Here is a 26692-nt window from a genome sequence, read left to right as displayed (position 1 = left end):
CTGATACTTTTGTGGTTCCCATACCACTTGCCCATTGTGCTGTTGCATGTGTCACACAGCACACAGTTTCTAATTCCCATACTGTTTTCTGCATGTTCCATGGCAGCCAGTTAACTTTGTCTAGGGCAGGGGCTGTCTCTCGCCCACCTTTTTATTCATAGTTCCCCATCAGGTGCAGTAACATGTTGAATTAGAGACGTGCAGTTAAGAGAAAAACACAAACTCCTGCCATGTGGGTGTAGGAACTCTTGAATTTTATAGTAATTGTTACTGTTTTGAGACTTACCTGTGTAGTCTCAGGATCTGGTATATAGTCTAGCACACTAGGGGTGGGAGGAATTATTAGTTGAATGAATAAAACTTTTGGACAGATTTCCCACATTTGGGTTCCAGTGACATTTATATCCCCTAAGAATATTTTACACGACTCATTGTGATGCTTCATTGTGTAGTATCTATATACATTCTTAGAATATCAAATTTGCATGGTTTGAAATGTTACCTTTAAAATGAGTTACCAGTGAAGAATTGTTTTTTTCCCCTTGAAATAAAAGTAAAACAAAGCTGGAAGATCACCTTAATGGCAAATGAGAACAATAATACTTGATCACATTTATTGAGTCCTGTTTTGGATTTGTTAAATATAAACTGATGTTCTTATAGTCTTCACCACATAAAAAATACTGGAAATTTTGCTCTTCTGAAAATTATAACAAGAACCATTATTCGGCCCTTCCTTCTTTAATATTTCTGCATTTGAGCAAGCAGTTTTGGCTGTGGATTTTTCTTTTTTCTTTTTTTTTTTGTTTGTTTTTGTTTTTGTTTTTTTGAGTTTGGTGAGTTTGCTTTATTATACATTCAGTGGCCTGAAACAAACAACATTGTTTTACTATTTACCCAGCAGTTCCTTGTAAATATTATGTCTTTTTTTTATAAAACTGATATGTTTGTTGGTGTATTTCATGTGCTGACTTTTGTTCTGGTTACAGTTAAGTAAAAAAGTCTATTTTAAGTTCATAATTTTCAAGGCAATCCATAATTTGGCATTGTGAAATGCCTGTGAAGAACAGTGAAATTCTTCATGTGCCTTATGCGGTGAAGGTGGTAATAGTTGCACGTGTCTTCATTCATTCATATACTCAATTATCAGCTTTTTACTGGACTCTGGTATGTGCCTGGCATTACGCCAGGTGTTGTGAATACAGTGGTGAGCAAAAGTAGCTATGTGCCTGTTTTTAATGGAGGCGGACATTCTCCCTGAGTTACTTAAGGATGTTCAAATAATCACATAAATTTACAAGTGTGATGAGTGCTGACAAAGCACAGGTCCGTAATGCTGTAAGAATTTATTGTAGTTTTGGAAAACTGGGATGGTTCCTTGAAAAATTGATGCCTCAAATGAGAACCTGAGGTATCAGATTAAAGCAGAGGAAGAGGGGAAAGAGCATTCTCTACATCACAAATAGAGCAAATTCATGCCTAAACAAGGAAGGACGGACAGACAGATGAACTGGGGTGAGAACAAACTGAAAGACAAGGGCTGGAGGGAGCACTGAGAATTAGAGAGACAAGGTGGAAGATGAGGCTGGAAGAACAGCAAGCCATGTTACTCTTTGATACTAAGAGTTACGACAACTGGACTTATGAAAAATTGGTAGTGGGAGTAGTTTTGGGGGAGGTGGGAAGGAAGGGAACAGGATTAAATTCACATTTGGAAAAGATAACTCTGGCTAATTGTAGAGAATGGATATATTGAAGGATAACCCAGGGAATAGGTAAAAAAGACTTCTCTAGTTGTATTTCAGGTAAACAACGAGTGTAATTTGGTCCAGGGTAGTGAGGTAGAGGGAATAAGCATGAAGTTCAGAGATTTGCTCCTGAGGTAGAATGACAGGACTGCGTGATGGATTGGATTTGGCAGCAGAGGGGTAGAAATGTCTAATAAGATAGGTGTGGCTAATGATTAGATCTTAGAGCTTTAGAAAATGTGTATGTAACAGTTTAGCTGTTGTTGAATGTAACTGCTCATTATGAAAGCAATTTGTTCACTATATGCATATCACATAATAAGTGGGATTGGGGAAATGAGAGATACCTCTCAGGCAGGCATGCTGAGCTTGCTGAGACAGGCTATGCTGTAGCTTCTCTGACATCACTTTCTTGTATTTCCTTCCAAAGAGCAGTGATGGGAGACAATCTATTACGTAGACTGATGCACCACATAAAAACTGCTTAGTTTTTAAATTTAAATTTAGCACTAGTGAGAGCTGTCAGAATCCTTTGACCCACATCTATACTTTATGCCAAAGGAACCAGTCCATAGAGGAATTAAAAACTTTTCTAATGTTGCATGGGTAGGAAGGTAGAAATGTGATAGCTAAGACAGAGTAAAATATCAGAAGCTGTATTGAATTTAACCTTCTGTATGGAGTAAAAAGATATGTGTTAAGTGAATTAATAAAGTATGTTGCCAGTAATATTTAATGCATGAATAATTGAGAAGGGATAATTATACTATTTCCCAGAAATAATAGAACATTGAAATTTACAAAATAAGATTTTGCTTTCTTAAAATGAAGAATTGGCCGGGCACAGGGGTTCATGCCTGTAATCCTAACACTTTGGGAGGCCGAGGCAGGTGAATCACCTGAGGCCAGGAGTTCGAGACCATCCTGACCAACATGGAAAAACCCATCTCTACTAAGAATACAGAAATTAGCCAGGCATGGTGGTGGGCGCCTGTAATCCCAGCTACTCAGGAGGCTGAGGCAGGAGAATCACTTGAACCCAGGGAACGGAGGTTGCAGTGAGCTGAGATTGTGCCACTTTACTCCAACCTGGGCGAAGGAGCAAGACTCCATCTCAAAAAATAAATAAATAAGTAAAATGAAGAATTAAGCATTATTGCAAATGTACATGGAAAACTGAATTAAGCATCTAATTAGAAAGTTTTATTCTTAAGTTTTAGATTATAAGTTCTAGTTTTATATGTTCTATACACGTAATTAAATTTTTGTAGGAATGGAAGCTTTATGTATTAGACCCTAGTAATAGGAGAAAGTGCACATATATTATCTTTTTCCTGAAGCAAATTAATGACTTTGGGCAAAAATTATGAGTAATGTTAACTATATTACAAGTAAGATGAAGCACAAATTGACATTTTCTTAAATAGTAGCACTTTTGAGTTCAATTTTCATGATTTAAAAGTATTTCCTTTAAATCAGTGACATTCAAATATATATACCACTACTTTAAATACATTGCAGTTTTGGAATAATTTGTGTGTGTGTTGTGTTAGAAGTGAATATCACCTCCAAAATTTTCACAAATATTAATCTATACATAGTCTCAGGACTAGCACTGAAAATATTGTGATGTCAAGTGGTTGATGGCTTTGGCTCCTTTTTCTAAATTTTGTAAGTAAATTTTAAAAATGTATTTTCGCATATTTATATACAGGACAAACTAAGGTCTCAGCGATTAAATATGATGAAAGTAGTGTATTGTATTGACTAAGTTTTAAAATTACAGCGTTGTTCTTCCTCAGAAAAAAATGTTTGACATTTCAACTTTGGTTTTATTGTGAATTATGTTTATTTAAATTTGACTTGATTTTCTTAGTGAGTTGTTTTTTCTTTTCTTCTCTACCCTTATTCCTAACCTACTTTCCTTTAGAAGTCAAAGCTTGTAGCCCATGTTCATTTGCGTTATCAAAATAATCAGCATAGTTTGAAAACTGAATTTTTCCACATCTTTGCCAATACTGGATTATTAAAATTATTATTATAGTCATCCTAGTGGGTGTTAAGTGGTAATTGTAATTTTGATTTGCATTTCCCTAATGACTAATGAGCATCTTTTTATGTGCCTGTTGTCTACTTCTACATCTTCTTTGGATAAATGTCTGTTCAGGTCCTTCGCCTGTTTTTTAATTGGGTTGTTTGTCTTTTTGTTATTGAGTTATAAGAGTTTTTAGTATATTCTGGGTACTAGATTCATACTCTGTATTTACTTGTTTTCTATATTATCTGTCTCTCAGTAGTAAGCTCTGTGAAGGCAGGATTCTTGTGTTTTGTTACCTACTGTTTGCCAGTTCCTAGAGCGGTGCCAGGCATAGTGTAGGTGCTCAGTGGCTTTTTGTTGACCAAATACATTATTGAACACGCTGTAGATCAATCTTTAAAAAATTGTGAGATAACCATGTTATTACTTGGTAAGTTGGGGGTTGGGAAGTGCACTTAAGATTGCTGAATAGTCTTGGATCATCAGAATTCAATAGATCTGTATCTTACGTGGAGGGCAAATAGAAAAACTAGCTTTTGCTATCCCACCTGACCAATTCAAACCACCCATATTATTGAATAGAAACAGCTGTCATGAGTATTTACAAATAAGCTTTGTCAAACTACCTATATGCTGTATAACATGTTAAAAATTTACTTTCATGATTTGAGGATGGTTAAGAAAACTGTTTCTGTCCAGTGAAATAACCTCTTAACTAGATAGTTTTTGTTTTTGAAATGAACTATTTACTTTTAGGACTTAAAGTAATTAAATATTTTTTTAAAGGGCACTAGTATAGGTTCATGATTTTAATTTTCAGTGCCAAAGTATTTACTTAATGTACTTGTCACTTTATATTTGATATATCCAGTGACCCAGAATTTACCTTTTTAATTGTACTGGAGTCCTCCTCCTGACCTATAATCATCCCACACATTTTGTAGGATTAAAAGAGATTTTTCACAAGTGAGTTTTACTTGAAAATCATCATTAAAAATTAATAATTGTATGAACAACTTGTAAAAATGTTCAGGTTGATCATTTATAACATTTCTTTCATGAAGAAATATAATTTTAAGTGTTTAAATTTAAACTGCCGTGTTTTATAAATCATCTTTTCTGTCTGATATAAAGTCATCTTTTCTTACTAACCCTCTGTCTCTGTCAAACAACAGAACTGTTATTGTACTCCTTGACATAGTATCCTAAGGAGTCTGGTGGTGAGAAATACATCTAAGCCGCCCTATGTAAATGAGAGCTGTATAGTTACTACTGAGGGAAATATCACAGAATCTAACTTCAGGAACCTTATAGGAGCTGCAGAGTCATCAAGCAGCAGGGTTCCCACAGAACTTCTAATAAGAGGATGCGGGTGAGGTGAAATGCAGTACGTCAATGGACCTCTTCAAAGAGGGAAACTTAATTCCTATTAAGTACGATGGAGAACTTTCCAAGCAGGTCATCTGAGCTATGGCAGAACAAAGGTCTGTACATGGAGACAGAATGTGCCCCGTGGGCATGGGTCTTCAGAAATCGTATCATAGCACTTTCAATGAGGTTACTTGAAAATTTGCGAACCTGCTGCACAGGTAAAAAGAAATGTACTTTGAAAAGTAGATGGTTAAGGAATACAGAACTGAAACTTAACTTTTTGAATTGTTTTTCCTTAATTTCAGAAGAAAAAACTAGCTCTTATTAGATGAAGGCTGTGTAACGTTTGTTTTATAATATGTTAAATATTTAAGGAGTCAGGTCTTTCATAATAATACATAATTATTTAAGTGTTCAAATACTAGGGCATTTGTCCTCTTTTTTCTCCCTAACCATCATTTTCCCCATTGATTCTTCATCTTTTATTTTTATATTTGGGTTTTAAGAATAATTTATTTAGGTCAGTTTCTTAATTTCCCTTAAATTGGGAACTAATTACGAAATTAATTTTCAATGCAAATTCAAAATGGGCACTTTAAATCTGAAAATCTACTTTAAATATTCCTAGAATTTAGAATGTATAAAATGGAAGACATAATAAATGCCTTTTTTGTTTTTATTGTGCATTTAAATCTCAATGTGGAGTGACAGCTGTTGATCCAATATAAAAATAGTTGAACCCTACATATATCATCTAGTTTCATCTTCAGAAGATCAGTGGCTAATTTGCTTGGTACCCCATTTAAACTCTCCTTTGAAGTTGGGGAGATGAGTTTTACATCCCTTTTTTGTTGCCTTTTATGGTTATAAAGGGACTCTGTGTATGTGCAGAACCTGACCTTTGACCTTTCCTTTGATAAAGCAGTTTTCTTGTCAGGTATGAACACATGAAAATCCATGACACAACTGGTTATATAAAGAAACTGAATGTAATGCTAAGGAGGAAAACTGTTGCTGTGTGAGCTGAGATTGTTCTTCCAGTGGGATCTGTTACTGGGAGTGTAGGGAGACTTATTTCTACAGCACAAGCTGCTTTTGTTACTCTTTAGTGTAACAGGAAGAATACTGCGGTGAACTGTTAGAGCCTGTTTCTCTTAGGTGTTTAAAAATTGGACAGTTCTACTTTGACATTTCTCTGCGTGTAATAAAACGATGTTAAGGAAAAGTAGTAAAGTGATGCTTTATAGGCTTTACTGTTCCAAGAAAATTCACAGTTGGCATTTTGTGTTTTATTGCAGTTTGGTTACCTCATCCTTTTATCTTAAGTAAATTCTGGAGTTTGTGCGTATATTGAGATTTTGTGCCTTATCTAGTACAGCAAGGAAATAGGGAAAATGCTAATGTATTTGTAGTTTAATCATAATTTACGTGACTTTTAACACCTTAAAATAGCAACTTAAAGAATAGTGAAGTTAATCTCGTATCTGAACTACTTGGAAAGTTTGGGTAGACATCTGGACATCTTAATTCTCAATGATTTGAATTACTACAAATATGTAAATTTTTAATCACAAACTCCTTCCTAGCTGCTTAGCACGCTTTGGGGCTGTCCCCCATCAGCAGTCTAGGATTACGCCAATGACTTGTGCCACCATACTACTAAAGCTTTTTATTTCTAATCATTTTGACCAGAAAACTTGCAAAATATAAATGTTCTTGCCTCCTTAAGCCAAGTGAACATCAATTACCCTTATGTACTCTTTGCCATATGCAGCGGTATTTGTATATCTGGTGTTTGTGATTTCCCTGAATTTTCTTTTTCTTTTAGGTATTACTTCTCAGTCATCAGTGATGTCAGCCTTCCTGGAAGAAGTCTCTCTCTTCCACTGAATTTTTCTTTTTCTCCTACAATAGTATCCAAGTAATTGTCTAAACATAAAATACTGATGGAAGGGCCTAGAAGTATTCTGTTAGGAATGAAGCCTGTGAGTTTTAATTAAGAGTCAGTATCTTTAAGCCCACACCCTGAGCTATCTGTTTAGAATTGATAGAAAAAATTATAGCCAGTAGAGTTGATAGCAGAGTACAAAAAAAGGTCTTGTACGGTTAATAGATGACCATCACTAAGTCCTACTGAGTTTAATTTGGGAGATTTTTGCGTGTGTATGCACACGCTTTGCTTATGTTACCCTCTGCCCAGAATGTGCTTATCAAAATCTTGCTCAGCATTCCTGGTCCAGCCTTCCACCATTCGTATTGTGTCCACTGATTCTCCTACTCTCTTGTTGCTTCTATTCTTCCAGCTTACTACCTTCTTGTGGCACTACCTGATTTCCCACACTACCTACTGTCACACACATTCAGCATTGTGCTAAGTACTGTTGAAATGTAAGGATTAATAATACTTGGTAATAGTTTACTGTGAACATTTACTGAATGTTGTCTGTGTCTTAGGCAGTATACTAATTAATCATCTCAGGAGTATTCCTCATTTAATCCTCAAACCAACCCTGTGAGCTGCGTGTCATTTTCATCTACGTGTTACAGTCTGGGGCCAATGAGAAAAATGACATCTCCAAAGTTAGATACTAGTGAGTACCAAGGCAGGATTCAAACTCCAGTCTTCTGGCTTCTGAGCTGTGCATTTAACTACTTCCCTCCCTCAAGAAAACAACTCATTATGCTAGAGTGGAGTAGAGCCTGGAAGAGGGAAGAAGTCGGTGTAGAAGAGATTATACTTGAATGAAAGGACATGGTAACTTTGAGACTGATACGAAATGAAGGCTGTGTAGATGTAGTGTTGTAATGGGAAAGTTAATACTGTATTTGGGGAATAGTAATTCGTTGATTATAGCTAAACCATACTAGTTGTGCTAGGATATTAAGATGAAAGCAAAGGTTGACGATCAGCTATAGGACCAGCTTAAATAATCAGATTTATTTCCAAATCATCTTTACTATATGAAAGTCTGTCTTGATATAGAAAGCTAAACAGGAATATCCATGGCATGAATATAAAGCAAATTCATGGAAGTAGAAAGGCCTTCTCAGTCAACAATCAAAGCTTCTCTGTACAGCTGTGATAAAATTTTAAATTATAAATGTGAGTACTGTGACTAATTTTTAATCATGCAAACCTTGTTTAAAATTGTAGAAAAGGAGGGTAGGATTGGTTGGGGGCCCTCACTTTTTGTTCATACTAATCCAAGCCTCCCAAGATTAAATTATTGGTATTGAGTGGACTACAGTTTCAGTCATCTTCTTAAGCATTCATTTTCATAGGAAACATGAAGTCTGCATATGTAGAGATTCCTCCATGTGCAGCTTACATTGTTAAGGTCAGAGTCCCTGGGTAGCATGAGGGAAGACACAAGAGGAAAATGTAGACTGCTCTCAATAGGAAGATCAAATAGAATACATGTGGTACAAGCAACATACAGCCCAAGCCCCAGTATATTAGGTTTTAATCCCTTTCGCCAGCTTGCTGCAGTAACCAACAACCCTGACATTTCAGTCATGTACACAGTGGTATTCAAGAAGGGGGCGATGAGAACAACCCGTCCTGTGGGTAGAAGGTGTATTTGACCACTGACATTGTTTAGATTTATTGTTTAGATTTGCCTGCATGTGGTGATGGCAAAAAAGAATTTGAGAATGTTTTAACATCTCTAAAAACAATGTACCCTCTTTTTGCCTATACTGGAACACACCACTGCCACCCTCTCCCCAACACACCCAGCCCAAAGCTTGCCGCCCTCGTAACTTACATGTCAGCTGCAGGTGTGCTCCACGTGTCTCCTTTATTTTAAAATCTGGGCTGAAGGAGTAGCCTCTGCCTGGAATGTGCAGTTCTCATAAGAGAGGGAAAAGAACAAGACTCCTGGCCAAACCAGATAGTGGCACTTAAAGCTTCTGCTAGGAGCTGGCATAATGTCACTCCCAGTTGTATTTCTCTGGCTAAATCTGATGTCACAGAGGCACGGAAGTAGGCCCCTTTCACAGACAGGTACTTCATGTCACTTAGCAACAGACAGTGACAAATAATCCTCTTAGAAGGAGGAAGCAGCAACTAATTGGGAACAATAATATCTACCACCATCGATTACCTTGTATCTAGGTGATTGAACAGTTTAAATTAATTCCAGTGATACAAAGAGTCCTAACTTTGAAATAAAGAGTAACTTTATTTTTTCAGGTACCTTTATCTGTATTACCAGTATAAATATTCACTGTTCACCAGAAATCTTTTAAAATGTAACGTTAACTATCCTTCTAAACACCTACTAAAGTATAAGGCCTGTGTACAGTGGGTTGGTCGGGGATAAGTAGTTTATTACTGAAAAGGTCTTTAAAGTATATTCATTAAGCCTTTCATCATTATGAAGAGCAATCTGCTGTCATGAATAATCAAAGAACCTCCAAGAACATCACCTAACATCAAGAAAAGCTCGACGGATTTTTTAAAGTGAGTTGGTCAATTATGATAATTTGGAGAGTCAGCAGCTCACTCATTAATGATTTTACTAATTACGGCACAAGAGTAGATCACATCTGTTAGAAACTTCTTCTCCCACTGCCTTATTTCCACTTGTGCATTTAGAGTCTGTGTTTCTAGAGGAGGAACCTCAGAGGGCTCTCTGCCGTGTTTCCTACCCTGGCTTCTCTGCCCATATTACACAGATTGGTGCCTCACAGCAGTGGGCTACTGTGGAGGTGACCTGGGCTTTACACATTATTTGGAAAAGAATGAAAGAGTAAGAAAAAAGACCACCATCCTTCCTGCTTTCAGATATTGGGATTAACTGAATTCTGTTAATCTTGCTGGTGCTAATGACATACTATGTTTTGAGATAATTTAATTGACTTAAAATCTATTTCCCAAATTATTTGGTCATGAATATAGATAGTAAGCAAAGACTAAAGGTGAAACATTATAAAGTAAAATTTTACTTAAAGGTAAATTATATACCAGTTACCTTCTATTTATTTATTATTGGAGGGACTTTTAACACTATAAAATGTTGTCTGCAAGCTAAAGTGTCATAAATATATGAGCAATCATTCTTGAAGTTAGATGACGATGCTCTCGGAGGTTCTTTGATGAATCATGACAGCAGATTGCTCTTCATAATGATGAAAGGCTTAATGAATAAACTTTAAAGACCTTTTCAGTCGTGAACTACTTATCCCCAGCCAACCCACTGTGCACAGGCCTTATATTTCAGTAGGTGTTTGGAAGGATGGCTAATGTTACAACATTTTAAAAGGTTTATGGTGAACAGTGAATAGTTACACTGATAATACAGAGCTGCGTGAAAAGGAGATACCTGTTTCATGATTGTAGGCTATTAGTCCCATTAACAGCTTGGTCCACCTACCTCCATCCCCAACTCCCTGCCAACCCCCTGCAATTAAGCTGAGTGAGGCTAGATAATTTTAAAAGCTATATTGTTTAGCAATCCCTGTTGACCAGTAAATTGGTTGAATATAAATTCCTCTGATAAAATCATGTGATTATATCAGACTAATATAAAGAACTGCTTTTACAATAAAAATAATTTCGATGATAAATCAGAGCTTTAATTGCTAACTAAAACAGTATGTAATAGTTGAGTCTTCTGTGTGTAGGGTCTGTTCCTACTGAGGGTACCTAAAAGAGTTCCAAATGCAGTACATGTTGAAATTTTCTCCTAAGTATTACAACTAGGGATGAAGAAAAGAAAATGCAACTATATTTGCTGACCTTGGAATCCCTTTACTTAATTATCATTCATGGGGGGGTTTTTTGTGTGTGTTGGGGGGGAGTATAGGATTAGTGTATATTTGTTAGAACTTCATCCTAGAATATAATTTTCTTAGGATAATTTTAATAATATTCATGGAAGTAAAGATAGAGTAGCATGTTTTTCTCTCTTCTGTTAGACTGCGACCTTGAGTGCACAGACTGGGTTTTTCTCTACCATCTATTAAGCCTGCCAAATGATTAAGAAATTATGGTTTTGTGTATAGTTAGAGAAAATATACTACATATGGAACCTAAAAACTGTTGCTATATTACATTTTGGAAATGGAAAATCTGAGGGGTAGAATCCTCTTCACATTTATAAAGTTATTACGTTCTTTCTAACCGTTTTACGTACAATAAGAAAAATACGGCAGTAAAACACTTTCAATTGAATGGAATTCTATACTTACTTGCTCTTCAAACTTGCTATGCAAATATGCAGTATATTGAATGTTAATATTAAGTTTGCTACATGGATTTTTCTACAGATCTTTTTACTAGGAACCCTGTTTACAAGTGTTTAAGTTAAATAAATTGGTAAAAATTAGTGTTTATAATTTGAATTAAAATTACAGAGTTAAAAGAACTGCAAAATGAAACACTTTAATGGGAATAGAAGGTGGTTTTGTAACTTTTTCTGATTACATCTCTAAACATTTAAACATTACATAAATTTAAACAAGGTTTAACTAAAAGATCATTTTCTATGGTAATCCAAAAAGCATTGTAAACACTCAAAATAAGCAAGTCAGTAATCACTTTAGAAGACTATGTACTGGTTTTGATTTGTGAAAGAAAACTTCTGGAATATTTCCATTTGAATTTACAATAATCTCTTGGGTTTTTTCTCTTTTCATTTTCTTTTTTCATCCTGTAGTATAAACACATCTTTTTTAAGTAATATGATTAAGAGTTAATGCCTAAGGAGTTGACCAAATTAGCTGTTAGTAGTATATGACTGAGACCAAAAAAGGAAAACATGATTTTTTTTTCTTGTTTAAGACACAGTTTGTTTTATTAGTAATGGCAGTTATAGTTGGTGGTTTTGTTATTTGGAACCTAACCAATATCGCCGGATTGTTTGTTGGGAGGAAAAAAAGAGTTTCTGTTTAGATAGCTAACAAATGGGTTTGTTATCATTTCTCCACAAACAAGGTTTTGAGTTACTTGTTTTACACTTAACTTCAACCAATAAGTTGCCTTAATTCCTGATACGATTTGGCTGTTTGTCCCTACCCAGATCTCATCTCCCATCGCAAGGAGGGACCTGGTGGGAGGCGATTGGGTCATGAGGGCTGTTTCCCCCATGCTGTTCTTCTGATAGTGAGTTCTCAGGAGATCTGGTTGGTTGATATATATCTGGTGCTTCCCCTGCATGCTCTTTTCCCTGCTGCCTTGTGAAGAAGGCGCTTACTTTTCCTTCACTGTCTGGCATGATTGTAAGTTTCCTGAGGCCTCCCCAGCCATGCAGATCTATGAGTCAATTAAACCTTTTATTTATAAATTACCCCACCTCAGGTAGTATCTTTATAGCAGTGTGAAAACAGACTAATGCAATTCGTTTTTGAAAACATAATTGACCCTTGAGCAACATGGGAGTTAGGGTGCTAACCCCCTGCATAGTCAAAAATCCACATAGAACTTCTGGCTCCCTCAAAAATTTACTGTTAGCCAGTTGTTGACTGGAAGCCTTACCTTAACCAACAGTAGGTTAACATATATTTTGTATTTTATATGTATTATATACTGGATTCTCATAAGCTGGAGAAAAGAATATGTTAAAATTAAGATGAATGTCAGTTTGTATTCTGGTCCTGCTTCTTATACATCACCTTCCTCATTGTCCAGCACTGGTTCAGAAGCATTCATCTCTATCAAACTATCTTCTGTTATTTCCTCTGATGTGGTGTCTGTTAGCTCTTGAATTTCTCCGAGATCTGTATCTTGAAACCCTTTACCCTGATTGGCTGTGTAAATCCTGTGAAGTCATACACAATATCTGGACACAGTCTTCTCTAGCAGGAATATGCTTTGGGCTGGATGGATTAGCTTTTTCTGTAACAATGATGGCCTCTTCAGTGCTGTGTAATCCTACCAGACTTCCATGTTGTTCTTGCTGTTGGGGTTCTGTTTAATAGGAATAACCATCTTTTCTGCAGAGTACTGTGTGTAATGAGCCTCAAGGGTCCTTATGACCTCCTAATCTAGAGGCTGTATTAGTGATGTTGCGTTAGAGGGCAGTTAACTACTTTGATGCCTTCGGTGGTGAGCTCATGGGGTTCTAGGTGGCCAGGGACCTTGTCCAATATCCGAAGAACTTTAAAAGGTGGTCTCTTACTGGCAGGGTACTGTGTAACTTCCGGTACACATCATTGATAGAACCGATCCAGAGAAAGCGTTCTCTTCCAAGCCTTCTTATACAACCAAAAGATTGGCAGCTGGTGTTGTCTTTTCCCTTCAAGGCTTGGGGTTAGCAGTTTTATAGATAAGGGCAGTCCTGATCATCACCCTGACTGTATTTGCATAAAACAGTAGCCTTTTGCTTCCTGTCTTAAATCCTAGTGCTTGCTTCTGTTCCTTACTTATAAGTGTTCTTTATGGCATTTTTCCCCCCAGAATAGGGCATCTTTGTCCACATTAAAAACCTGTTCAGGCAGATACTCTTTCTTCTCAAAGATTTTCTTAATGGTTTCTGAGAACTTACCTGCTGCCTCTTTGTTAGCAGAAGCTGCTTCTCCTGTTACCTTGATATTTTTAAAGCCAAACCAGTTTCTAAAATTATCAAACCATCCTTTGCTGGCATTAAGTTCTCCACCTTTAGCTCCTTCACTTTTGTTTTGCTTTAACTTGTCGTATAATGATTGCATTTTTTCTTGAATCTTATTAGAATCTAAAGGTGTGCCTTTCCTATAGCAATCCTGCACTTACATACAAGTCGCATTTTTTGTACAAGGAGGTATTTTGCAAAAAGTGGAAGATTTGTATGGCTGCAGCAATGGCTTCACGAATTTCCTTTTCTTTTTTTATGATATTCTTACGCTGGATTCATTTCTCTTGACATAGTGAGTATCCACAGCAGCAGACCTCAATCCATGGTGCATATCAAGCAATTCCACTTTTTCTTACGTCCAGACTTTTGTTTCTTGGGAGCATTTCCAGCATCACTAGTGGCACTTCATATGGGTCCCATGGTTTCATTCAAGATTTACACTATTGCACTAAACATGATGAAAAGTATGTGAGGACTGTTTGGGATCACTTTTTACTGTGATGTGGAACTCACTGGAGCGATGGGCTGCACATGCGGAGATGATTAGTGCCACACTTGTGCTTTAAGCAGATACAACACAAGCTCACCACAATAGCATCAGGAGATGGTGATGAAATTATTCCAGTAGTACAGTATGCACTAAAGTTAATTTCATGCTGTTATGATCTGATACTGCATCTTCACATTCATTTACATCTCTTGACGGTGAATGGTGCCAGGTACGGTCTGTATGCCCCTGTTTTGGTACATTTTAACTTTTTGTAATAGATTTGTGGCATTTCATGGTAGTAAAAAAAAAAAATAGACTAGTATCTACATATATTTTATGCATGCATGGCATACTTAGTTTTTTCTTAATTTTTGAAAATATCGCTAGGCTGCACAGTTTGTGAGTTTTTCAAACTGTTGCAAATTTTCAAGAAAAATTTCCAATATATTTATTGAGAAAAATTTCACATATAAATGGACCCATGCAGTTCAAATCCGTGTTGTTTGAGGATCAACTGTACTCGCTTCTTAGTTCTTTGAAGGAATCTGCTTTCATCAGTTTTCAGTATTTTCCCTGGCAGGTTCCCCAGCCGTAACCTCAGTCTAACACTAGTATTCTATTTCTAATAGCTCACGAGAAGCTCGCAGTTGGCAAACAGTGAGTGTTTGTAGTGTGCCAAGTATTAAGATAACTCCATGTATTCTACTTGGATGTTTAACCATTACCTCCAAACTCTAAAAGTTCAAAAATCAAATTCATTCTTCTGTCGAAGCTCATTTCCCTTCCTAAGTCCTCCTTTTCTGTCACAGTTCTGAGTCCTGTTCGCATTTTTCAGTTTCCCTGTGTGCTATGAAGTCACATCTCCCTGCCTTTCATGATTCCATTCCTTCTAGCTAGAATTCCCTGCCCTCTTTTCTATTTCTGATAATAGCCAAAATATATTCTTTGTAAAAATCTGTAAAGGTGATTAAGATGTCTTTATTGCCCCCATATATCAAAAAGTTGGCATGTTTAATAAATGTTAAGGGCTGGCCGCAGTGGCTCAAGCCTGTAATCCCAGCACTTTAGGAGGCCGAGGCGGGTGGATCAAGAGGTCAGCAGTTCAAGACCAGCCTGGCCAAAATAGTGAAACCCCGTCTCTACTAAAAATACAAAAATTAGCTGGGCATGGTGGCGAGTGCCTGTAATCCCAGCTACTCGGGGGGCTGGGGCAGAGATTTGCTTGAACCTGGGAGGCAGAGGTTGCAGTGAGGTGTGATCGTGCCACTGCACTCCAGCCTGGGCAACAGAGCAAGACTCCATCCATCTCAAAAAAATAAATATTAGAGCATTTGGGGGAAAAAAGTATGTAATACATTATATAAATCATGGGTCAGCAGATGGCCCTCAGGCCAAATCAAGTCACTACCTGTTTTGGTAAAGTTAAGTTTTATTGGAACATAGCCATGGTCATGTATTTTGCTGCTAAAACCATGTGCCCTGCAAAACATAAAAATTTACTCAATGGCCCATTACAGAAAAATGCTTACCAAACCCTGCTCTAAATGAACATGTGTTAACTAGAGTCTACCAGGACATTTGCCTGAGTTCCAACTGCTCTTTCTATAGCAGGCGAGCTTATATAGCCTATTCATAACCAGAGGCAAGAAAGAGATAAGTGGTATACTTTTCTTTAAGGTTTACTTTAATTTCGTTCTACGTTGGTGTAGTTTGTTTTTGTTTTTGTTTTTGTTTTTGTTTTTGAGAGAGAGTCTTGCCCTGTCGTCCAGGCTGACGAGTGCAATGTCATTTCAGTTCACTGCAACCTCCGCCTCACAGGTTCAAATGATTGTCCTGCCTCAGCCTCCCAAGTAGCTGGGATTACAGGAGCCCGCCACCACGCCCAACTATTTTTTGTATTTTTAGTAGAGACGGGGTTTAACCATGTTGGCCAGTCTGCTCTCTAACTCCTGACCTCGTTATCTGCCCGCCTTGGCCTCCCAAAGTGTTGGAATTACAGGCGTGACCCCCAGCGCCCAACCACTAGCAGAGTATTTTTTTAAAAAACACACGGCACTTAGAGAAAAGGCATCAAGTAGTTTGCTTTAAATTATTTTTACACTCCAGAACTTTCAGCTCCTTAATGCCAGAGAATCTGATCTAAACCTTCTATGGCTAAAATCTGGAATTTTACTTGCTTCCCTCTACTATGTAAACAGCAATAATTTCCCAAACTTTACTTTGTAGCAATATTGAAGTAATGCTTCAGTTACATTTCTGCTACCTTTCCCCCACAAAGATTTAGTTTAACCCAGAAAAAATAACCTGATACTCCCTTTTCTTCTATTTAGATCATAGTTTTAAGTAATACTTAGAAATTTCCAGAAATATCTTAAAACTCATTTTAAAACTTTTCCTCACTTATTAGTGACCCAAAAAAAGGTTGAGAATGGAACAGATGGTGAATAGAAAGAATAACTGTATCCTGATTTTGTGCCCCTGTAAGTTCCCCTCTGCATAAAATTTGATCTGTTAACCATGTACCTTCTCAGCCAGAATTTCAAAGGTTATAGTGTTCATCTACAAATTTCAACAGTCAAATGGAGACAATTGAAAAAGAAAAATGTGTTAGAAATAGTTAAGGGAGCTAAAGCTTATACTAGAATAAATGTAGAAATCTGCAACTAAGGTTTGGGAGTGATAAAGGGAACTGAGGAATAATAATAACCCATGTGTCAGCAATTGTTCCCTAAATCTGAGAGCCAACACTGCAATCCTAGCTTTGGGATAAAAGTTAATTATAGAGCTAAGGCTATATTGGTAATGTATCAGAAAAAGGAAAGAGGGTTTTTAAGAAATATTGTTCGGGTTAAGTAAACCTTTCTTTGACCCAGCCATCCCACTCTGGTGACCTGCTGTGCAAATATAACTGCACGTTTCTGATGTTACATGTTCACGTTTATTTGATTCAGCATTTTTTTGTAACAGCAAAAGACTAGATACAGTTCAAGGATCCAGCAATAAAGGACTAGATCATAAAATCAAAAAGGCATTGAAAGTTAAGCCAAAGGAAAAACATGTCACTTGGGCATACACATTATCAGCAAAATAATGTTGGAAATGCAGTGAAGGGTGCGCCTAAGAAGTTTCTAGCCAGGGATTGTAAATGAGAGACAACTGTACATTACACAATTTTACAGATGTTAAAAAATATCAAGTGATTAAGTTGCTTTACCTTTTATTATAATACATGAAAAATGTGTAAGGGCTTGCACAGGTTGCCTTGTTTTAGTTCCCATTCCTGTTTTTTATAAATAAGGTTTTCAGGAACCGAGTCCTCATGGTTGAGTTCGAACTCCTCTGATTCTTAGTTTCTTCACCCGTGAACAGGGTAAAGGTGAGATATTAGAATAACAGTTGAGAAGTACATTTCTTGCAAAAATTGTGTCCACAGGGGAACAGCATTTTAGATTTTAACATTTGTACCCCATAAAAAGGATTCAAGGTAGTAGGGAAGGGATACTTGGAAACTTACTCTCTGATGACGTTTGTCTGAGTGAACACCATTATAGGCAAAGATAATTATAGGTAAAAGCTAACCAAAGGTAAACAAGAGCCTGCATTTTAGATTCATGTGTGTCAAGTAGAATTTTGTAATGGCTTAGATATGTGGGGTAAATGTAAAGAATCAAAGATAACACAGTTTTTGTGCTTAGAATCCTGATAAATGTTTTCTGTGAGAAATTAGTCATGGTAGAGAATTTGTTTTATGGGGGAAAGAAATTTCTGTCTCTAGGGTGTTTCCTTTGAGTTCTGAAAAATTAAAATTCTGGACATGTAGAACTTGATGGAGCTTTGACTAGGTTACTAAATTAAAATTTTTAATGCACTGCTATCTAATTGTGTCATTATTTGCTATAATAAATCTCTGGATTTTATTTTCAAATATTTGAAAACTAGAGTGTATTTTATTTCTTCTTACCTGAACAAAAAAAATGTGGAAAAAAATGGTTCGGGTTTTGTTTTTGTGTTTTTTTTTTATGCTACATTTTTATAGTAATTGCCCATATATTAGACTTTTTTCCCCAGTGTTTTAAGTATTTATATAAAGCTTCACATGTATTGTTCACAACAATTTTCTGTGGTTGAAGTTTTATTGCCATTTTTCAAATGTAAAATAAATGACCTGGAGAGTTTATGACCTATCTCGTTACACATCTGTGATACAAATATAACTCAAAGTCTTCTGACTCCAATGTCATTATGTCTCCCTACCCTAGTATCTGTTTTCTTTTTAATGTCATGATACTATAGCTAGTTGACAACGTGCTGCTTATCTTTTCAGGATATGGCTTTAGTTGCCCCTGAAGCTCCTTCAGAACAAGCCAGAAGAGTTTTTCAAACCTACGACCCAGAAGGTAAAAGATTTTATTAACATCATCTCTGTGTTTTCTGTCTTCATATGTTTGAAAGACATTGATACCTACCTGATTTTATTCAAAAGATATATTGGGTTATTTAATGAAACGTAAGTTGTGTTTCTTGAACATTTTAAAAGGAAAATAGTGAAAATGTGAACAAATGAAATAGCACACAAGTCCTTGTTGAGTTGGGTTTCTTGGAGTACTGAAGGTATAGTTGACCTCTGATTAATCTTGACCCCAAACAAGGAAAAAATACCACCTTTTGAACAAACTGTTTGAAAAGTAAGTCATTTTCTTCTTTACTTGTCCAAACGAATATTAAATAAACAGATCTTCCAGGATATTTCTATATAATTGACCTCCCAGGATAAAGAAGCAGAGGAAGATCATCTGAATCATTCACTTTGGAGCCTATGTTTAGCTGTTCTACCTAACAAAGTATAGTTTTATATATCATTAAAATGTCTGCTGAGTCATTGTCACCGAGGTTGTTTTGATCACTTTTGTGTTTACATATTTAGGTAACAGTTACGATTTTATTATAGCTAACTCACCTTTCAAGTATAACTTCAAAACTAAGTTGTCATACTTGAAAGTTCCCTTACAAAGTACCATGTAGAAATGGAAGTTGCTGGATCAATGAAGTCCTTGTGGACACCTGAATGGTTTCAGTTATCTTTATCAATATACTTTCTTCTGTCTTGAAACTTTTTACACTTAGCGATCTGCTCTTTTCCTCTCTGAAAATCCATGTCATGCAGATTTCTAAGAATATACTCTTAGCACTTACTAGCAAATAACTTTAGCCTAGTTACTTTTAGGTCTGCTGTTTTCTTAGGTATCATTGTTAGAACGACTTTACCTAGTTCTTAGAGGCATTATGAATATTAAATGAATAATGTAGAAAGCACCTTGCCCAGTGGTACAAGCGATTGTCCAAGATGATAGTCATATTCTTAACCCAGTATAACTACGAACATTCCAAAACCAAACACATAGCTTTCATGTAATCGTTAAGTGTTGTGTTGTGTTGTGTTGTGTTTTACTAGTGAAGATTTGGGAACCACAGTTGAAACTGGGAGTGAATGAGTTTCTTGAGAAAAGAAACATACAAGGAGAGGATCAGAAAATCTTAGGAGATAATAACTATTAAAGAATAAAGGCATGAAAAAATGCCTTCAGAGCAGACAAAGGAGCACTCAACTTTAGAAGGCTGATGTTGTAAGACTAAAAAAATTTCATCAATGCTGCAAAGATACTGAAGTTAAGGTTGTTAAAGTAGGAGACAGTTGTCAAAAGTAGTAGTTTTGTTTGCTTTCAGTAATCACTAATGAGGTAGCAGGCTTGTACTATTCTTTTACAATGTACCAAGGAAAATTAGAACTTCTCAGATTACCAATACTAAAACATAACTTATAATCAGTGCAGTTATTTCAGAATTGAGTTGTGAGAGATGCATATGAAAATAAATTTGCTGTATTTCTACTAGACAAAGAAAATTATTAAATGGTTTTAATCTACAGAGTTATGTGTAACAACTTATCAGGACTATAAACTGAATTATTAAGCAAAATTTATTCAGATAGCTTAGAAACTATGCCTCTATATATGACTTAGGAAGAAGATAAAATCTACTTTTCATCTAAATATCACACTGTTCACGGTTTAGCTATGTGATAGCTCTAAGAAGTAGAAGGATTAAAAGTAGATTAATTTTTCAGTTTTTATTCTTTTCAATCACTTACAGACTAATCTGCTAATTTAATTTTCTTTCTCCAAATGGTATGCTTTTGTTTCAAGATGTAAGCAACACTTAGTGTACAAAAAGTTCTTACAAGCATTTAGATACAGTTTCCATTTAGCAGAGACTGGTATAGGGACAGTTATCCTTTGTCACCCTCTTCAGAATGCTCGTAGAATAACTGACCTAGAGGGACACTGAAGGTACCCAGGAGTATTTTTATATCTTTATCTCACTTTTAGCTCCCACCCCTGGTTGCTAAACCCAGGTATCTGACTGGGTGGATTTGCAGTCACACTGTTAACACTGTGCTGTGGGTATATTCCTAATTAAATAGACATGTACAGGCGAATCACTATTTATAGCATTGCCTCTATGAGACCACATCTTCCATAACCTAAACAAGTGATTTAGTACTGATCATTTGGAACATAAACCTGGTATGTAAGTGGGGATCTGTCTAAGAATGATGTGTGGCATTTGCATGGAATGTTACAATTTCTAAAGCACTTTACCTCCATGTCCTCGTTAAAACCTTGCCACAAACCTAGGAGATAGGCAGGGATCATCATCGTTTTGTTCTTTAGAGAACAACCTTGTGATGGTTTGAGTCACTTCTCCAGAGCCACATACCTAAATGTGAGAACCAAGACTAGATTTTAAGTGTTTCAGCAATCTTTCCCCTTCTCTCTACTACCAGTATCTTTCTGAAAGGCTAAAGTCATAAAGAGGTACTTTTTAACCTTTCTAAATTTAAGTTTACTTTGAACTGTTAATTTAACGGAGTAAGGATTTGATACTCCCATTTCTAGTTGAGCAATTTCTGCCCGTTTCAGAATCTTGAGGATCTTAGGAGCCCAATACTTATTTTGATATCAAGCATACTTATAAAACAAGGTCAAAAATATATTTTTTAACTGTTAGTTTCTCATTTAGAATACTAGCAAAATTGTACTTTCTGCGGGACCTTGATGTATCTCCTTTAGATAATTGGCTCAGTTTAATCTCACATTCAGAAAGGGGAGACTAGCATACGTACTCAGCTTAAAGAGAATCAGGTATTAGGCCTATTCAAAGTGTTCCACATGAGCTTCGGAGAAAGGCCACAGTGTTTATTTTTGTGGATCTTTTTTGTGGAAGAAAGTGTTTGGATATGTGCTTTGTATTCAGGTACATGTTTTATAGGAATTTTTGTAAAATGATAAGGATGAAGATACATTAATATGATCAAAGATACTGAACAAGAATTCTCTAGTGACTCTGGATACCATCTCTGTTACTCCTCACTAGCTGTGTGATGTTGGACAAGTTCCTAACTCAGTTTTTCAACTGTAAAATGGACTTAATAGCAACTACTTTATATGAATTAGTCAGTACTCAATACCTTAACCGTTGTGTTGTTTTTTAAAAATGTGTGGCACAGAGCTTATTCCATAATCTCCAAAGACATCAAGGTCTGCATAGGGAGTGTCTGAAGTGCTCATCACAGGTTTTCACATTATACATAATGGATTTTGTTTTCTTCTTTCTCCTTTATCCCCTCCCCCTTGTACAATTACATGTCAGGAAGCAACACCATTTCTTTTAAAATATCCCAGTCTTTAAGAATAATTGGACTATTGTAGATTGAGCTTAATATACACCACTCCCTAGACATCCTCCAGAATTGCCTTGTCTTTTCTGTTCCTTTTAAATAAATGCTCCTCCCTGTGCCCTTGCTGTGGCCTCCCTGCACTCCTGTCACTGTCATCACTGTTTCTGTCAGGCAGCCCCAGCTAACAGTTTTCTGTATATTGCCACCATATTTTGTACCTTTTCTATCACATAATACAAATGAATTTGCAGTACGAGCTATAAACGAGCTACTTACTTCTGAGCTTGTATCATTAAAAGTAACAAATGTTATCGAGCAGCTATGAGTCAAGCACTGTGGTAGGCCCTGGGGATCTGGACTCCCTGCCCTCCAAAACTCATTGCCCACTGGGGAGCCAGGTGGGCCAGCCAGAAGTTAATGCCAAAGAGGTCCGGAAAAGCTCAACTCTGGTGTCTGTGTGACTTGGCCTTGGGGAAGAGGTCACTTGCTTTTTCAATAAGAGTATTTATTAAATTGTAGATCTATATTAAGGTTTTAATGGTATGTTGCTACATAAATATACAATGTTTAAAATAAAATCACTTAATATTTGACTACAATGACATTAAATTCTAAATTTTTTTGATTCCCAAGAAACCATAGTCTCCCTCTCCCACAGTATATGGAAAATGTTAGCCTCAAGTATGCTGGGCTTCAGTTTCCTTATAAGCTATTTGTTGCAAAACTCTTGAGAAACCTTTTTCCAGCTTCTCTGTTAATTTTGAGTATTTGATATTTGCCTTCTTCCTGCAGTGTCCAGTTTAGCTAGTATCTCTGTTAAAATTGAGACCTGCTGGTCTCTCCTGTTTCTTTCTTAATCTTTCAGAACAGAAATCCTGATTGTTTTATATTTCCTTTGAAAGCCCAACTCAGGTTTCCTCCCAGTTATGAAACAGTTGTCTTATCCAGTAAATGACACGCCTCACTTTCACTCTCCTTCATCAGCACTCTTTTGCATTGAGTTATTCCTCCCCACAATCTCTAAGGACTTGACACTTTTAGCGATCTGGATATTTAACTGGTAAAAATCTTTAAAAATTTTAAACCAACAGCTTTTTTCCTCCTGTCAGCCACAATCCGACAGTATTACAGTATGTATGTGCTAGCCATTGGCTGCTCTGCCCTCTTTTCATAGTCCCCATTCTTTTGTGTTGATATCTATGTAGTTAATTTACCAACGCATGCAAGTTCTATTTTTTTATTTTAGTTCTTCATAGATCTGCTTGACTAATCAAATGGTATTCTGAGATTTCCTTTGCTCTTGACTTTCAGGTCGTCTTTTCGTCTTTGTGCCTCTGTTTCCTTATTCTCTAGGGAGTCAGTTGACGAAATGTCACATGACCTACGTTTCATCTGTTTTTACACTTAACGATTCTGGTCTTTTTCTAAAGAATTTTTTTGTAGGTATGATTAACATATCAAAGTAAGTTTTCTACAAAGGAGAATAATTTTGAAATCTCTTTCTAATCTTGACTATATTAAAAGTCTTTGAATTATTGAGAAAATTCTATTACATCTTTAGTTTTAAAATTAGTATTTTAAGCATGTTGTTAAGAAGGTCACGTTGTTTTTGTTGTCATTTGCCAATTAACTTTTTCTTGGGGTGGGAGCTGAGTTGCAGGTTATAGTTTCTGCCGAAAGGCTGACAGCTGTGACAAAGTACATGCTGTTACTGCTCCTGAAGAACGTTGTACAAATTGAACACCCCTAACCCGAAAGTTTGATCCTCCAAAATTTTGAGTGCCTATATGACCCTGTGGAGCATTTCAGATTTTGGACCAGATTGGGGATGTTCAACCATTATGTATTTGCAAATATTCGAAAACCAGAAGAAATCTGAAATCTAAAACACTTCTAGAACCAAGCATTTTGGATGAGGGAGACTCCACCTGTACTACCAAATGGATATAGCCTATAAACACAGAAACCTAATTGTTCCTGTCTGCTGGTGGCCACATAAAGCCTGTTTCACATTTGGAGATGCTGAGCCTTTTTAGCTGTGACCTAACTTAAGCAAAATCGTGATCAGACTCATCAAAGCTAAGCCCACAGAGCTTGAATGTTTTTACAAGTGCCTTCAACCAAGGTCTTCTTTATTCTCAATACCTCAAATTACTGGTAACTTAACAAACTGGAATTACTCTAACCCTTCACTTAAAAAATTGCACATTTTTAATTATCCTAGATGACTCATAACCTTTTAGTCAAGGCCAATCTGTCTTCAAATGGATAAACAGCTCCTTATGAGGTTTAAGAATAGAAAAGACCAGTCTACAATCATAACTTCATTCCTTTCTGATAGTGATAGTGTACAATTCCACATCCTGAAAGAGCAACTGCACACTTTATTCTGTAGTTTGATTGTAGGAGCAGGGCTTTTGGACATCTTGTTCTCCATGGCAAGATTTTTTTTTAATCATCTAATCCCTGAAGGACATTGGAAGCTGATTTAAAGCTGAGAGTCTAGCCGGGCGCAGTGGCTCAAGCCTGTAATCCCAGCACTTTGGGAGGCCGAGACGGGCGGATCACGAGGTCAGGAGATCGAGACCATCCTGGCTAACACAGTGAAACCCCGTCTCTACTAAAAAGTACAAAAAACTAGCCGGGCGAGGTGGCAGGCGCCTGTAGTCCCAGCTACTCGGGAGGCTGAGGCAGGAGAATGGCGTAAACCCGGGAGGCGGAGCTTGCAGTGAGCTGAGATCCGGCCACTGCACTCCAGCCTGCGCCACAGAGCGAGACTCCGTCTCAAAAAAAAAAAAAAAAAAAAAAAAAGCTGAGAGTCTTCAGGCATGAGTAAATGGATAGGGGAAATTGGGCACTGTACATTTAAGGAATAAACAAGTTACTTGTTTAAAACCACTCTCATTTCAAACTACCCCACAAGGACTTTGTGTGTGTCATGGTCTGTTGCATCATCAGAGTTTGGGCCATGTTCCATAAACTAGTCATCATCAGCATTACTTTGACTCTTCATTTCAGGATTTTTTGGTGTTTTTTTTTTTTTTTCAAAAAAAACCTACAGCTTTTATTTAAATCACCAAGTCTGTTTTAGAATATCTTTGCTGTTAATCTGTCAGTTGTCTAAATATCAGTGGATCGCTAACATTCCTTCAGGAAACTAAATAACATTGTGACAAAGGGAATTTGTTGGTAAAGAATTCTTTTAAATGAACTTTTAAATGGGAATGTAAAGGTTTACTTTGTTTATTGAAAGATTAAGTAGAAAAATATTTTCCCCGCTTAACGCTGTAACACTGTTTATAACACTGTTTAAAGGTCAAATAATTTGACTTTAAGCTTTCTCGGGGTTCTCAAGTTATAAAATTTTTTTATTTGAAACTAACCTAGAAAATAAATATTTGCCAATGTTTCCTAGAAAACTAATAGAAGAGAATCTCTAATAACAATAGGTATGATGCCTAAAATAAGCAGCATACTATTCCTTAACTCTTTGTATTTTTTATGCGATTTTTTTCCTGGAATCTGATCAGCAGTAACAGCATTTCTTGAAGTAAATTCTTATTTCAAGTTGTTTCTGATTTTTTTCCCCCCAGATAATGGATTCATACCCGATTCACTTCTGGAAGATGTGATGAAAGCATTGGACCTTGTTTCAGATCCTGAATAGTAAGCTAAACAGGAAGTGTTATTTAGCCAACTCAAAAAGATTCATTTAAGTTTAAGACATATTGTACATTTTTACCTTTTTAAAAATCTGTATCTGCATATACGAAGCATAGCAATCCATGTAAAGCAAAGATTTAGAAAGAAATCGAACTAATCCAATGTTATAGCAGACTTGACATACTTAAATTGAATTTCCGTTCCCACCCAGCAGTTATTGTCCTGCTTTTTAAAAAATGCTAAAAGTGTCTTTCTATAAACTTTAAAAAGTTTTTTCTCTGCAAAGACTTCCCCATGTCTTAAAATTCTATGTGACTTTAGTATCTTCAGTAATGACGGTTCTATGTAGATAGTGCTAGTTGCCCTGCTTAAATAACCACCAGGCCTCTGACTTTCCCTCTTAAATAAAGATGATCAAAGATATCTAACATTTCTAAATGATTAACTGACCTGAAACTCGTGGGAGTGGCTGCAATATATTATGGCATATCAGTATTTCTTAGGATCCTGTCATTGTCTTCATTCTCACTGTTATGTTTTATACATTGTTACATCTACAACTTCCTCTGTAGATTAAGATCTTTAATTATCCATGAAAAAATAACTCTTGTTAAGTGGATATATGTATTGATCAAATATGGGAATAAAAGTTAAGATAGGATCTGTACTCCTTTTTTCAGTATAGTTTTTCCTTCCGTAAGTTTTTCTAAGAATGAGAAAACGTGAGCTTATCGAACATAATGAAAGGGTTCAGCAAAAGCAACAGGAAATATTGGTAGACACCATTTTTACAATTTGATCCTGTTCTGTTTTTAGATGAGTTCAGTCATGCTTTCTTTGAAATTATGCAATACATAAACATTTATAAACCAACCACATCTGAATTAATCTGTCTCAATCTTACTAGAGCTGTGATTTCATCCATTCTCAATAGAAATATTAACAAATGAATATTAATGATTGTTTTCAATTTAAACAGAAATTCAGAGTGTTGACCTAGTCCAACAAATGGTATGATACTAATTACTACACTTCTTCTAACTTTATTTCCAAGTAGAGACCATCTTGTTTACACTGCTCTAATTTGCA

General features: G+C 36.2%; 1 protein-coding gene across 6 annotated transcripts in view; it reads left to right on the top strand.

Moving 5' to 3' along the window:
- MINDY3 (MINDY lysine 48 deubiquitinase 3) overlaps positions 1-26692 on the top strand; it is an 81921-nt gene that overhangs the window by 45475 nt on the left and 9754 nt on the right. For all 6 annotated transcript variants that reach the window (XM_050805599.1, XM_050805598.1, XM_050805597.1 and 3 more), the window contains 2 exons: positions 18527-18599; positions 25534-25606. In XM_050805599.1, coding sequence (XP_050661556.1) covers positions 18527-18599; positions 25534-25606 — 146 coding nt within the window. The remainder of the gene's footprint in view (positions 1-18526; positions 18600-25533; positions 25607-26692) is intronic.

This window comes from Macaca thibetana, chromosome 9 (assembly GCF_024542745.1).
Source record: "Macaca thibetana thibetana isolate TM-01 chromosome 9, ASM2454274v1, whole genome shotgun sequence".
NCBI classification, from domain to species: Eukaryota; Metazoa; Chordata; class Mammalia; order Primates; family Cercopithecidae; genus Macaca; species Macaca thibetana.
This window is presented reverse-complemented; position numbering and strand designations above follow the sequence as displayed.